Here is a 15,352-nt window from a genome sequence, read left to right as displayed (position 1 = left end):
CTATACTGTTCATCATAACTCAATGATTTAGTCCACAAATCTGAGCACCTGCTTACTGTGTCGCAGTGCTAGGCCGTGGGTATACAAAAGTGAAGTCAGCCATCATCCCTGCCACCAGAGGAAGTTTAATTTCAAACACCAAGGCAACCGAAACATAATTATTTACAAGCTATAATGCGTACTATGGGGAAACAAGCAGGGGGCTAAGGGAAAGAGAGAATCTGCTTTTCTGGCTGGTTAGAGACAGCCTCTCTCAGGTCACATTTAAGCAAAAACAGAAAAATGAGGAACTGACCACGTAAGCAGAGATAGGAAGAACTGCTGGCAGAAAAAAACTGTGCAAACACAGGAAGGAGTTTTGACTCGAGGAATCAAATAATCAGCACAGTGGAAACAATAAAGGTAGACGGAAAAAGCCAAAAACCAGGTTAAAGGTAGGATCATGGCCTTGTAGGCTGAGGTAAAAAGTGTGTCTTTTTTTTTTTTTTTTTTTTAAAGATTCTTTTTCTTTCTTTCTTTGAGAGAGAGAGAGAGAGAGAGAGAGAGAGAGAGAGAAAGGGTGAGTACAAGCCAGGGAGAGAGGGAGAAGCAGACTCCCCGCTGAGCAGGGAGCCCAATGTGGGACTCGATCCCAGGACCCTGGGATCATGACCTGAACCAAAGGCAGACATTTAAACAAATGAGCCACCCAGGCGCCCCAAAAAGTGGGTTTTACTGAAGTAACAAAAGTGGCTAAGTGGGAAGTGATACAATTCAATTTACCTTTTACCATCTCTTTTGGTACTACATGAAGGAACACAAAGAGCAAGAGTAAGAAAATCAGAACGCTGTTGCTATGGTCAAGAAAAGACAGGGCAATGGCCTGAACCAGAGTGATGACATTTTCTACTATATATGTCTTCAGTTATAAATGATGCTGTAATTAGTGTCTCTACATATATAATCTTTGAATTTCTGATTATATCTCTAGAATAGATTTCTAGAAGTACAGTTACTGGAATAATGGTAAGAACTACAAGCCTTTTTATAATTCATAAAGGTTTAACACCAACAACTTATACACCAGTAGTACATCAGTACCAACACACAAGCTAACAAGGATGAGTCAAAAATTCATCTCTGCTAATGTGATAGCCTAGAAAAGACACTTTTGCATTTTTTATTGTCTATAAAGTGAAATCATGAAAATCCATCCACTCCCTCCTCATATTTATCAGTCATTTGTATTAACTATGAAAAACTTGGGTTTCTGGCCTTCTTGCTATATGGATTTTTAATATTTTAATCAATTTTGGGGAACTTTTTATGTAATAAGGGTATTAACACTGTCGGGTTTAAAGTGACTATCCTTCAAATATAATTTTTTTCATTTATCTTTTAAACTTATTTGGAATTCATTTTGGCATATGGTACAGATAGAACTTGTCTTTTCTTCCCCAAATAACTAACAATTTGTTCCATGCAGTTAACAAAACATCCTCTGTCCTTACCGCCCTCTGCCCTCATGTACACACTAGTCCGGGTTTATCTATTCTATCTCACTGATCTGCTGAACTCCTCTTTCATCTGAATCATACAGTTTTAGTTATTATGACTTTTGATCAGGCAACACAGCCTCCTCCTCCTCCACTATCTTTTCTCTGTAAAAATGTTCTCAGCCATTTTATCTCATCTTCAGTTCCAGAGGTTATTCACTTTGCTTTTAAACTGAATGGTGTGTTTTATCACTTATTAGAAACAAATATTTTAACTGTTAAGGTAACTAAGGACTAAAATAGAGTTTATACGCTTGTCCTCTATTATCTTGAATAACAGACAGCTAACTATGAATTCCAGTGGGGCCCAGGAAACCGTGCCTGCTAGAGTCAACCAGAAAAATGTTGCTAAGAAAGCAATTTTTAAACCAAATCACATAAAAATAAAAATGAAACTCAGAAATTCATCTAAAGCAAAAAAAAAAAAGCACAATTTCATTAAGCCTAAATGCATTAATTTTATTAGAGAATAAACAGTAAAAAGCTGTTTGAAAGTGTCAAATAAGCATATATACCTGTCTCACTAATTGCTCTCCTTCTAGATGAGGTAGATGGTCTAGAAACCAAATCTGATGATGAAGGTTTCTCTTCCTGCAACTCTTGCACAGGGTCCTAAGCATTCAAGGGGGGGGGGCGGGGGGGAACAAAACAAAAACGAACTTTTAACACCAGGAAGCTAACAATAATTGGTTTAAAATAACCTAACTTTTAAGAAACATCACACTAGAATGTGTTCATTTCAAGGTTACCTTTTGATCACTCCCACCTTCAAGGTGACACCTATTTTCATTCACAGATGTGCCTGAATCTGATGGTTCTGATGGGGGGAAAAAACAACAACAACAACAAAGAATCACAAACTAAGAAAGAAAAACTAGTTTGTCAGTCCAGGACAAACTCCTTACACAATTTAACCTTTCAACAAACATTAAATGTGTATCTCCCAGGAGCCAACCCCATGCTAGATACTGGAGATGTAAATAAGATAATTCAATTTTAATACTGAGCAGTATCACATTAACAGTAATAAAAGTATAATAAATAGGATAAAAGAAGTATTATAAGATAAATCAGTGAAGAATACAGAGCAATGATTATTTGGTAGGGACAGGGCAGGGTCTGAGGAGCAAGGAATCAGGAAAGGTTTCACATAGTAGAATATGAAGAAGCAGAACTAAGAAAGGCTATTCCAGACTGAGGGAACACCTCGTGAAAAAAGCATCCAGAAGTGAATTACAAATGCCTGTTGCAGGGAATTATAGGTAGTCATTATTCCTGGAATGTAAGCAGGATCATAAAGGATCCTGTGTGTCTTGTGACAGCACAGGACGCCAACGAGCGGCACCGCTGCCACCAGGCCTGCATCACCGCATTCTTCCCCATCAACAGTTCAGAATCTGCCCTGTGGCCCTGCTGCAGCCACTCACCATTAAAAAGGTTTAATCCAATAGATAAAACTGATTTGCTAGTTCACAGCAAGTTTATCCAGAGAACAATAAGGAACCCCTAAATGGTCATTTTAAGCAGAGGAGTGACAAATCACTTAGGCAAAATAGAGGAAAAAGAGAGCAGAGGCAAGGAGGCTAGTGCCAGACAGTAACTGCAGTAATACAAATGCCGAAGTATTAAAGCCTAAACCAAGGCAGGGAAGAAAGATCGATTCCAGACAAGTTAAAAAGGTAAAAACCAACAAGGCCTGGGGTCTGATATACAAGGCAAGGGAGAAAGGTGTGAAGAAGGACTCCAAGATTCTGCCTTGGATGGATAAATGGTGGTGCCATTCACCGAGAGAGAAACTTCAGAAGATAAACAGATTAGGATGGAAATATAATGAACTAAGCGGATGAAACTCATTCAGGTAGGTAGGTTTCATTTGTAGTTGGATGTATAGACCTGGAGCTCAGAGTCAAAATTTTAGATAGGGAGTATACACAGTTGCCAAAAATCATAATCAAATACGCTTTGTTACTCCCTTGGAAACATTTTCATCTTAATAGGAATGTCAGGCCCACACATTAACATTCTGAATTTACGCACATTATCATAATAGTTTATTTCTTTACACTATGGGTTATGTATTATACTGATATATATACTCTATATTGTACATATAGAGAGGTTATATTTTGTTTTAATATAATAAAAGAGATGTTACAATACAGATGTAATAAAAAGGAAGTACCAGGTGTGACAGGTTGAGAACACGGTTACAGGAGGAAGTTAATTCTACTAAACTGAAATCTGAAACAAACCCAGAATGGAAATAACCTAAGTAATCTACAGGTTATCTCATTAATAAAATTTTTCTAGTAATCTACCAAGGTTTCTTTACATGAATGAATTAACACATCAGGGATAATATCTAAGAAAACTGAAAATACTACTATAATACTACAGTAGTTTGTCTTATTTGCCTTCATTTGATTTCATAAAGAGCTTTGTAAAACAATAAAACATGTCACCAGTCTAACAGTCACTTTTACTCTAGGATAAGACAGTGATGCCCTTTTCTGGGTCTTAAGTCCTAAGTGTGGAAGACCATTCAACTCAACACATTTATTAAACATCATATTAATAAAACACTGTACTGCTGATGCATAATGCAAATCTGATTAGGATATAAGAAACAGAAATGCAAACAAGTGTAACAAAACAACATAACAATAAAGTCTAAATACAGAATAGTGGAAGCACAAAAGAGTGGCCAGTTCCCTGTAGGAAGTAAACAAGCTTCTGAGAACAGTTTTTAATTGTAGTTCAAGGATGGGCTTTAAGACATCTATGGTGTGCTGGGAGCCAGCTCCTACTGGTACTCAAAGCGGACTGTATACCTTTCTTACCAACTCCATGTATGTAGCCTGAAAATGGCCACGGTGGGAGTTATTCACACCATGGAACTCAGGGAACACCACAAATCAGGGCTTTTCCCCCTGAAAAGTGGGCTGTTAAACATTTACCAGCATACCACTGTATATGTTTTATGTGTATCTCTCTGAAATAAGAACCCAATGCTTTCATCAGATTATCCAAGGAGTATGTAACCCAAAAATAACCAGTTAAGAACTGCAAGTCTACAAGTAGGGAAATTAAATGCCACTTACCTGAATAAATTGATAGTTTTGTCTATTATAAAAAACAACAAAAAAGGGCTCATCCAAATGGTCCTACTTAGGTATCTATATTACTTCCCAAAGCCTTTCAATACATGTTTCAAGGTTTGATTATATCTCGAGTAAGCATGCCTTGAAATTATCTACCTTTCAGAAACAACAAATGTTGGCAAGAATGTGGAGAAAAAGGAACCCTCACGCACTGTTGGAAGGAATGCAAACTGGTGCAGTCACTGGGGAAAACAGCATAGAGGTTTCTCAAAAATTAAAAATAGAATCACCATATGATCCAGTAATTAATTCCACTAATGAGTATTTACCCAAAGAATACAAAAACACCAATTCGAAAAGATATATGCAGCATTATTTACAACAGCCAAATTATGGAAGCAGCCCAAGTGTCCATCAATAAATAAATGGACAAAGAAGATGTGAGATACACACACACACACACACACACACACACACACACACACAGGAATTAGTATTAAGCCATAAAAAAGGATGAAATCCTGCCATTTGCAACACTATGGATGGACCTAGAGAACATAACGTTAAGTGAAGTCAAGTTAGTCAGAGAAAGACAAATACCGTATGATTCCACTCATATGTGGAATTGAAGAAACAAAACCGGAAAAGAGAGACAAACCAAAAACCAGATTCTTAACTATCGAGAACAAATGATGGTTACCAGAGGGTAGGTGGGCAGGGGAATGGGTTAAACAGGTGATGGGGATTAAGGCGTGCACTTGTCATGATGAGCACCAGCTAATGTATGTAATTGTTGAATCACCACATTGTACAGCTGAAACTAATACAACACAGTATATTAACTATACTGGAATTAAAATGAAAATATAAATTTTAAAAATAAAGTGTTTAATAAATGCTTGTGAACCCCCCAAAAAAAACCAGAAATGATCTTTCAAAACAAATTCTAATACTGATATCCCAAGGCTTAAATTGATGGAATAAGGTATTTAACTTTACATATCGGAAATAGACATTAGAACCTTAGTATTATTATTTTAGTTCATGTAGTTCATTTCTTCCTGTTAAATGACTCCACATATACAAAATGTGTTTAAAATATTTTTATGGTTTTGTTTATCGTATTCAAAATTAACTTACCATGCTGATTGACTACTACCAAGTTTTTGTAGATCATTGTATATATTTTCCTTGTAGGGAGGAAAAAAAAAAGATGTACATTTTAAAATAAAAATATCTTAAACTGGACTTAACCAGACTTTTAAATACATATTAGCATGAACTATATTGTACACAAGCTAAATTTTAAATCACTGTATTCAAACTATATCACTGGCAAGCTTCTAGGTCCTAAAAAGTAGCATGATAATTAGTTGTACAGTGATTACACACAGTTACTCTTACTAATCACAAAGGTCTCTCTAGCTGAAAAGACTTCATATCTCCATTTCCTGAAATGTGCCTTGTTTGGACTTTACCAAAAGACCCAAGGGTGTGAATGCAGAAAGCAGGCTGATATATGTATTTTCAAACAGAAAAGAAAATTTTTAGCTCTGTGCTTAAAGCTTAGAAGTAGACTGCCTAAAAAGGCAGTGCATTATGCAAAACCCACTATAGAAGAACTTGATTTTGACTTCTATTAACCATGAACCAATCACCTAATGGATTTTCTTTCTTTCTTTTTTTTTTTTAAAGATTGTATTTATTTATTTGACAGAGAGAGAGAGAGACAGCTAGAGAGGGAACCCAAGCAGGGGTAATGGGAGAGGGAGAAGCAGGCTCCCTGCCGAGCAGGGAGCCCAACATGGGGCTCGATCCCAGGACTCTGGGACCATGACCCAGGCCGAAGGCAGACGCTTAACAAACAGCCACCCAGATGCCCCTGGATTTTCTTTCTTTATCTTAAAATCTATTAAAAGATGAAGCTTCCTTCAGTCATTTAATAAATACAGACTGAAAACCCACTATGAACCACTGTTCTAGAAACGGGAAAAAAAAAAGGAATAAAATGGAAACAAATCTCTGCCCTCATGGAGCTTACATCCCAATAGGAAGACAATTCACTTACTTTAGTCTTCACTGATGTTATGGTACACTTTTCTTTTAACTAATGATTTTAGGCAATGTTACTGGTCACATGGTATCATTTTTAATTCTCATGATTAAGGGGAAGTGCCAATCCCAAATATTTCTTTTCACCTTTGGGACTAATGACAGCTCCATAAACTCATAAATATCAATATTCCTATTCATATTCTTTTCCAAGTCAGTAATTTCCCCAGTGTTTAACCTCTCAACATATTAGAATTCAAGTCAAAGATAACTTTTAAATTACACTTCAATATGAGAAACTATACAATACCTCAGAACATTAACAGAAGATTCAACACTCAAAGGGTACAAAATCACCAATACTGTTAATTCTTAAATTTATAAAAATAAAGCTTATATCCCAAGGCCAAGTATAAAATAGTAACATAAATTTATTAGATAAATGTGATTTCTTAATGGAAAGATGTTTATATAGTGTTAAATTAAGAAGCGTGACAAAATTAAATATGGTATGTTCACAACTGGGTCAAAACACATCTGCACATAATATAAAAACAACAGGTAAAAATACCATTCGAAGGGCACCTGGGTGGCTGAGTCAGGTAAGTGTCTGCCTTCAGCTCAGGTCATGATCCCAAGGTCCTGGGATCGAGTCCTACATCAGGCTCCCTGCTCAGTGGGGAGCCTGCTGCTTCTTCCTCTCCCTCTGCCCCTCCCCTCTGCTCATGCTCTCTCTCTCTCAAAATAAATAAATAAAATATTTTTAAAAATTACCATTCAATGACAAACTATAGTTTTTTTTTTCTATTCTTAGCTTTCTGTCTTTTCCTATTGCCCAATAATATACATTATGCTTATATAATAAAATTGTTTTAAAGTTGTAAATATTCCACTTAATTACTATCTTTTTAGCTATAGTATTACCGAACATTAAATACTAGAATCTAAGTTAATTGTTTCAGGTGAAAGGTATTCATTCCATTTATGAAGATACACAAGCATGCTAAGCTCCACACAGACTGTGCTAAACCAAATGGGAAAAGGAATTCCAAATGTAAGGAAAGAAAGACTGAAAAAAGTCTTCAGTTTCCAGTAGAGTAATTCTAGAAATGTTATCTGGGTTAAATTCAGCTGATTAAGTGCTGTAATGGTATATGATAAAATAATCTCCAAAGTAAGGCTCAAACTTAAGCCTTTACCACAGCGTGATCTAAAGATTGTCTTTGAAAGTAACTGCAATAATATTTTTTTAATATACAGTAACTGTGACAAACATTTATTTATTTTTAAAGATTTTATTTTACTTGTCAGAGAGAGCAAGCGCGCGTGCACACACAAGCAGGGGGAGCGGCAGGCAGAGGGAGAAGCAGGCTCCCCACTGAGCAAGGAGCCCGATGCGGGACTCAATCCCAGGACCCAGGGACCATGACCCAAGCCGAAGGCAGATGCTTAACTGTGAGCCACCCAGGCGTCCCAATTTTTTTTTTTTTTTTTAAGATTTTATTCATTTATATGAGAGAGTGCGTGCACAAGCAGGGAGAGGGAGAAGCAGGGAGCCCGACTCAGGGGTCCATCCCAGGACCCTGAGATCATGACCTGAGCCAAAGTGAGATACTTAACCAACTGAGCCACCAGGTGCCCCGGTGACTAACATTTAAATGATTTCTATGTGTCAAACACTGCTTCTTACACACTGTCTCTTCATAACCTCCACATGAGGTATTTATATTATCCCTACAAGTAGGGTAAACTGAGGCTGAGAGAGGATAAATCAATTTACCTAGTCACACAGCTAGTAAATGACTGAGCTAGGTCTCAAACCCAGGTTTATAAGATTCCAGAACTCAGGTTCTCAAGCAATATGCTATTATTACTAAGAAATTAAATTTCTGCAGCTTTTATATATACAGGAACAATTTTTCTCTGACAAAAGGCAGTGAAGATGCAGGTAAGCTGTAATGTTTGTCCCGCTGGCTTTTTACAATGGAGCTGAAGTATTTACCTGTGCTCTTTCACAGAGAAGCTTGGCACTCCAAACAAATCCCCTAGAAGATCATTGGAACAATACACAATATGCTGTTGCTTCTCATCGTATAATCGTTTAGTCATAATATACTGGCCAAGATAAAATATAACCTGAAATAGAAATAGGATTTCTGAGCATTAAAGAAAATTAAATGTTAGTTTCAAATACATTCAATATCTCATTTATCTAAAGATGGTTAAACAACCTGCAACCATACCCATAACTGTCTAGAATAACAACCATTCTGTACTCTAAAAGCTTTTAAAAATCTTTTCCTTTTAATTTGATGGGAGTAGACACTGCTTTTCCAATTTACTTAAATGAGTGTGTGTACGTAACAGACTTTAACTCTGCCCAGATATCTAGGTACTACATACTAGGAAGAAGGGAAAAGGCAGCAAAATGCAAAACCATTGAGAGCAAGAAAAAGTTGCAACTAAAATACAGCAATGACCTGGAGTCATTTAATAAATAGTCCCAAACACCATACATCTCAACAGCCTATGAGGTAATCATGGATGAGGACCACAGGAAAGTAACCAATTATATCTACACAACAGTTTGGAAGAATTCAGTGAATAAAATAAACTCTTGAAGATATCAATATAATCTATGCAACAATAATCAAAATAGTGACACTGAACCATGCATATACAGTTATTGTATGCTCCATTAAGACAAAGAAGTGATACACCTTAAGATATCCACATACAAACCTATTAACCACCTAAATATGTATGAATTTTTTTACAGTTTAAATGTACTTTTACAAGTACTGCCTCATTCTCTGATATTTCATAGAATTGTTTTCACTGTATTAAAGATAAGGAAATGGGACCTGGTCTTCTGACTCCCAGTCCAGTGTTTTTTCTACTACCCCATACTAGCTGTCATCACTCTCCCATATGCCCCAGAACAAAGATCCTGCAACTGAAAACTCAATCAGACAATAAATATATATATTACTGTTACATGGTTTAGCATAAGCATTCTATACCTTTATAATGGCCTGATCAATTTTCTTCTTATTTCTACTACTAAATGCATACCTTTTTGTTTCCTTAACCAATTACGTGATGATAATGAGGTCAAACCCAAATTAAGAGCCCTAAATACATCCTTAACCTCGGAAACATCCTTACCCTCGATGCCCCCCTGCAAGCTCCCCTACTGTCTGTAGACTTAAGTGGTTAAGAAGGCCTCAGACTTAAAGGAATATTCCCTGGTGACTATGAATTGAAGATAAGTTGACAGACAGTGGGAAAGGAAGAAGAGAACCTACACTCCTACCAAACATCCCATAATGAAGTTTATAAAAGTGTGGCTGAAAAGGAAAATGGTGTAGAGTCTCTTCCTGACCCACTAACCTGATGTAGATAAGTTACTTCAGTGTTTTAAACAATCTGGGCCCCATAAACTAAGTGGGAGAGATGGGGAAAAGGCACATTTCATTCACAATGAAATTTTGCCTAAGATGGCCCAATCTCTCACTGAAAATCATGCTTCTGTGCACAAATTTAAAGCTAGAGAACATTACATTGAAATGTATCCATTAAATAGAACATATGTTCATGAATCAGCTCACCTCTATCCCAGAAAGATCAGTATACTGTACTCATGTATCTCTAGTGCAGAAGTTCTTAACCTGGGATCCATGGATGCCCAAGAAGTCCTTGGATAGAATTCAGGGGGTCCATTAATTTGGATGGGAAAAAAAAATTTTTCTATATTTTCACTAACTTTTAACTGAAATTTAGCTTTTCCTTCAATTATGAATATAGGCAACAAACCACAAAGTATTAGTAATACCTGTGATTTATGTCACCAATAAAAATCACAAGTGTTTTCATATCATACTATGCTTGGTGTAAACATCTCAAAATACTAACTGTACTCCTCACTACTTTGAAATTACATTTATTAGATCTGCTGCTACATCTTATTATTTAATGTGTTAATAAAAAACACTCAAAAAAGCACATACATCACAAACATGTTTAGTATTTTGAAAACTATCTTACATAATTTGTTTCCTTTGTAATCCTATACATTTTGGTTCATGCATTTAGAAACAGGATTCTGAGAAGACTTTACCAGTCTGCCAAGTGGGTCCACAGCACAAAAATGCTAAGAACCCCTACAGAGCCTCCCTCTGTCTCAGAGTTCCTAGCTGAGAAATGATATTCAAGTATAATTAGAATTTCAGCTTCAAATTATACTCCAAATGACCACAACACTTAATATTGCTGCTTACTGAAAAATCCCTCTATATGGCCAATTTCTCCCCATGGCTACATGTAACTAGCAAGACATTAGTTATCTTGTTAATTCTTAATTTAGCTTACCTCTTTCATAGTATAAGTGTCTTTTTGTGCACCGACAGACTTTAACAACTTCAAAAGCAAAGGCTTTGGTCTAACCTACAAAGAACAAAAAGCTGCTATTATACTTCCAAAATTATTCCACAACTATAAGCCTCACAGCAAGATATCCATGAAGAATTTCAATAAAGGTAGCAGACGTTATATTTGACAATCTCACAAGGTTAGAACTAAAAAACTAAGTCATAATGTTTTCACTAAATGTAACAGACTATAGAAACTGAATATCACTGTCAAGGTAATTTGGAAAAAAAATGCTGAGATTTTATTACTGTGCAAATAATCACAGAATCCTCAAGTATCATCAGTTGCAATCAAACACAGTATCCATGCCAAGGCAGTGAAAATTTTTCTTTTTCCTCCAGCTATTTCTATTATCTGCTTACTACCTTACAAACTTAACTATAAATGGAATACTCCAATGAGATTACCATAAACTAAATTGCAAAATCCAAGAGAGAAGAGTAAGTCTTTAGCTCTGTTTCCCAATCTTTTCTTTCCACATGTTAGGCTCCCGAAGGCTGGAGGACTTAAATAACAAGGATAATTAAGAGCAGATCTGAGAAAGCAACTCACAACCCTCAACTACAAACCATCATTTTCTTTCCTACTATATCATGTTACCTCTTAGTGGGTCTACATTTCAAATATCTACTGACAAACACTTATTGAGCTTCTACCATGCATCAGACAGTGCTAGGTGTGGGTGGGTGGGTGGGGGGAATGATAGATAAAACATGAGCTCTATTCAAGGAACCCACCAACTAGAGCAAGGGTCAATTTTTTCTATAAAGAGCCAGACAGTAAATATTTTAAGCTTTTCCTGCCAGCTGGTCTGACTCAGAAGTACAGATATGTAAACCAAAGGCCATGGCTACATTTCAATAAAACTTTACAAAAATAGGAGGCCAAATATGGCCCACAGGCTATAGTGTGCCTGACCCTGATCTAGAGGTTTTCCAAGTGGTACTGAGAAAATAACTGGCAAAGAGGCAGGGATATAATATACTTTCTCCCTAACTGTTGCTGTATCAAAATCTTTAAAACTCAAGTGTCTTTATAGCTTGCCACCTCCACACAGACTGGTGCCTCTGTGACTCTCTTCAATATACTCCTGTCCTTTGCCTAACTTTGAAATCTAATAGCATCTCAGTTTGGAATCTAACTCTCAAAACTAGATTTAAGAAAATTGCCTATTTCCAGCTAATCAACAGAATATTCTTTAATAACCAAAAAACTGGGCGCCTGGGTAGCTCAGTTGGTTAAGCGTCTGCCTTCGTCGGCTCAGGTCATGATCCCAGGGTCCTGGGCTCGAGTCCCACATCGGGCTCCCTGTTCAGTGGGGAGTCTGCTTCTCCCTCTCCCTCTGCACCCTCCCCCTGCTCGTGCTCTTTCTCTCTCTCAAATAAAATCTTTTAAAATAATAATAATAATAAACAAAAAACTTAAAATACACAAGTGTGGTACTGAATCATTCATTAATTGTTCTGATCACACTTTTTTGTGTGTGTGCTTACATATACACTTTACTTTCAGGCTACTTAAAGAATGAACTCTCTCTTGAAAGATAAAAAAATTACTTTTTTTCCTCCTAAAATTTTATGTATATTAACTTCAAACTACATAGAAAAACTCAAAATAAAAATCTGCAATGGAAAGTCATCAGTTTTTTATTAAGACCTAAAAGACATGCAATAAGAAAACTATAAAAGACAATACCATTCTTAATCTTACATTTAATAACAAAAAGATAAATTCCAGACAAAGATCTAGATGTGAAAATTAAAAACACTACCAGAAAATATAGGACTATATCTGTATAATCTTGGGATGCGAGAGTTCTTCCAAAGCATGATATGAAATGCAAAAACCAACAAGTCAATAAATTTGACTTCATAAAAACATTCTCAATAGGAAAAAGACAACAAAACTAAATGCAACCTTTGTAAATGATAAAAGTTACATAAATTTGAAACCAGAGAACTACTACAAATTATTAAGAAAAACACAATAAACCTAAAAGAAAAGTGGAGAGATAAGACCAAGCAAATCCCAGAAGCAATAAATGATTTAACAAACGACAAGATGCCCAATCTCAAGAGAGATCAGGGAAATACAAATTTAAACAATGATACAGACCCTTCTACCAAAAAAATAGCAAGATGATAATAAAAAGTGATAATACGCAGTGTTGGCAGAGATGAAAACTGCCACAATCTTCTGTTAGCAAGTTATGAATAGCAATCAAATATATGCATAGTTTAGGACCCAGGAGTTCTGTATACAAAATCTTATAGAAGGAGTCACATAACACAGGATACAAGTACAAAGCAGCACTATTTGTAATAATCAAAAACTAAAGGCAATTTTAAAAAAACCTATCCAAAAAAACCTATAGCAGAGGCATAAATTTCTAAAAAGGTACACTAATGCTTTGGTACACTATGGAGCCATTAAACAGAATTCTATAGATTTATTGACATGGATGGAATTTGCACACCTGTCTTAGCAGAACAAAACAAGACAATAACAGATTAAAATTTGCACATATATATGTGGGTACACACATAGGAAAAATCTAAAAGGAGACATGATCAAAAGAGAAGACTAGAATTTTCAGCTTCCACCTTTTACATTTCTGTAATGCCTAAAATCTTTACAAGCATGAATTACTTTTGTGACTTTTATTTTTTTTTTTTTGAATTACTTTTGTCACTTTTAGAAACCATCTAAAAAGTTAAATACTGACAAGTCAAAATAGAAAAAAAATCGGTCAATAACAAACATAACTTCAGCATCCATGCTTAAGAATGTTAATGGAACTTAATATTAAATCCAGGGTGATAAAAGACTAAGAAAATAAATACCGATTCTTACGGTATTTATTCAGCTTTTACATTTATGCCTGGCATAAATGGCAGAATTTAAGCTGTGTACACACAATTTCACTTAGAGAACCATGCTATAAATGGGGTCTATGGAATTTAGATCACCTCATAAAATATTCTTAAAAGTTACGCTTGAGACAAAAATACCAACCAGGGTCTCTTGTTCCGAAGCTGGAATCTGTGAGGTGCTTACAGCACCATCAGTAGACACAGACATGTTGGTATTGCACATTTGCCTACGAGTGGGAAAAAGAAACACACAAGATAAAAACTTGGAATAATGAAACATCTGTGAAAAAACCCAGAGTCATATGGAAAGGATATAAATAATGCCCTTAAATACTGTCTTTATTAAAACTAAAGCCAGTAGCAAGCGGGTCCTTACCTGGATCGGTGTAGAATAAGTGCCCTACGTCGCTGACCACAGGTATCTATCTCTAATCGCCAATGAATACAGCTGGGAAAAAGCATGGTTTAAATAGCCCCAGCTGGAGACAAGTCAGGACTTAGCTCCTTTTACTGCCTCCTAGGAACTTGTCCGAACTTGACCAGCCCAAAGGGAAAAGCTGAGTCAACTTGCCCACAGAACCAGCCCAAACTCGCCCAGACACGGCGCCGGGTTCACGCAGGCTACAGAACAGGCACCTGTCATTATCCGGACCCCAAGCCGGGACACTGCCGACCACAGCGCAGCACACACACCCCCGCCCACATGACCTTTACCCCGACCACCCGCGGAGCCCCCTGGCCTCCGCCCGCCGGGCTCCCGGGCCCGAAACCCCGCCCTCCTCCCCAGCGGCCACAACCTCGCGTCCTACCAACAAAAACCTCCACAAACCCACGTGCCCCGCGCCCCCCACCACCAAATGCACAAAGGCTGCGGGCGGGGAAGAGGCTGCAAACGACAGCGAGCTGGGAGACCCAAGTCACAAAATAAACCCAGAACTGCCCACGCGCTTCCCGGCCGGTACCTGCTCTTCACCAAGCGGGGTTGTCCGCGCCTGGAGTTGGGGGGAGCGGAGACCCTCGAGGCCCCCCAGTTCCCTTCACTGGGCGCGCAGAAGCCCGACGCCCTGGGCCTCGGCGACCATTCTACTCGCAGAGCCCAGGCTACTGGGGCGCTCGAACGCACCAGGTCGGGAGAAGAAGGAAGCTCCCGGCGGCGAAAGCGGCAGGACCTCGATCAGAGGGGTTAGGACTGCCTCTGGGGCTCGGGCTCTTGCTCCATTTTCCTTCCAGCCACACAGGGCCGCAAAGGCCCCAAAAGGAGCCGAGCCAGCCGAGGGGCGCCCAATGCGCGCCCCCTGCCGCCCGAGGGGAGCGCGCCGGAAGCCGCGGCTCATCCGGGCGTATACGCGCGCGCGCGCGC

The 15,352-nt window shown here is 37.7% G+C and overlaps 1 protein-coding gene across 6 annotated transcripts in view; it reads right to left on the bottom strand.

Moving 5' to 3' along the window:
- MDM2 (MDM2 proto-oncogene) overlaps window positions 1–15,285 on the bottom strand; it is a 47,535-nt gene extending 32,250 nt beyond the window's left edge. For 2 of the 6 annotated variants that reach the window (XM_078076259.1, XM_036110406.2), the window contains exons 1-7: window positions 14,369–14,672; window positions 14,135–14,219; window positions 11,060–11,134; window positions 8,691–8,824; window positions 5,777–5,826; window positions 2,285–2,352; window positions 2,051–2,147 (exon numbers count right to left, since the gene is read on the bottom strand). In XM_078076259.1, the coding sequence (XP_077932385.1) occupies window positions 2,051–2,147; window positions 2,285–2,352; window positions 5,777–5,826; window positions 8,691–8,824; window positions 11,060–11,134; window positions 14,135–14,219; window positions 14,369–14,454 (595 nt within the window). In that variant the 5' untranslated portion in view covers window positions 14,455–14,672. Of the gene's footprint in view, window positions 1–2,050; window positions 2,148–2,284; window positions 2,353–5,776; window positions 5,827–8,690; window positions 8,825–10,299; window positions 10,387–11,059; window positions 11,135–14,134; window positions 14,220–14,368; window positions 14,679–14,954 lie in introns of those variants that run through there. The other 4 variants (XM_036110409.2, XM_036110408.2, XM_036110412.2 and 1 more) reach the window with 4 other exon arrangements.
- Window positions 15,286–15,352: the final 67 nt, after the last annotated feature.

Source organism: Halichoerus grypus, chromosome 6 (genome assembly GCF_964656455.1).
Source record: "Halichoerus grypus chromosome 6, mHalGry1.hap1.1, whole genome shotgun sequence".
NCBI classification, from domain to species: domain Eukaryota; kingdom Metazoa; phylum Chordata; class Mammalia; order Carnivora; family Phocidae; genus Halichoerus; species Halichoerus grypus.
The sequence above is the reverse complement of the archived record's forward strand: the minus strand, read 5'-3'. Positions and strand labels throughout refer to the sequence as shown.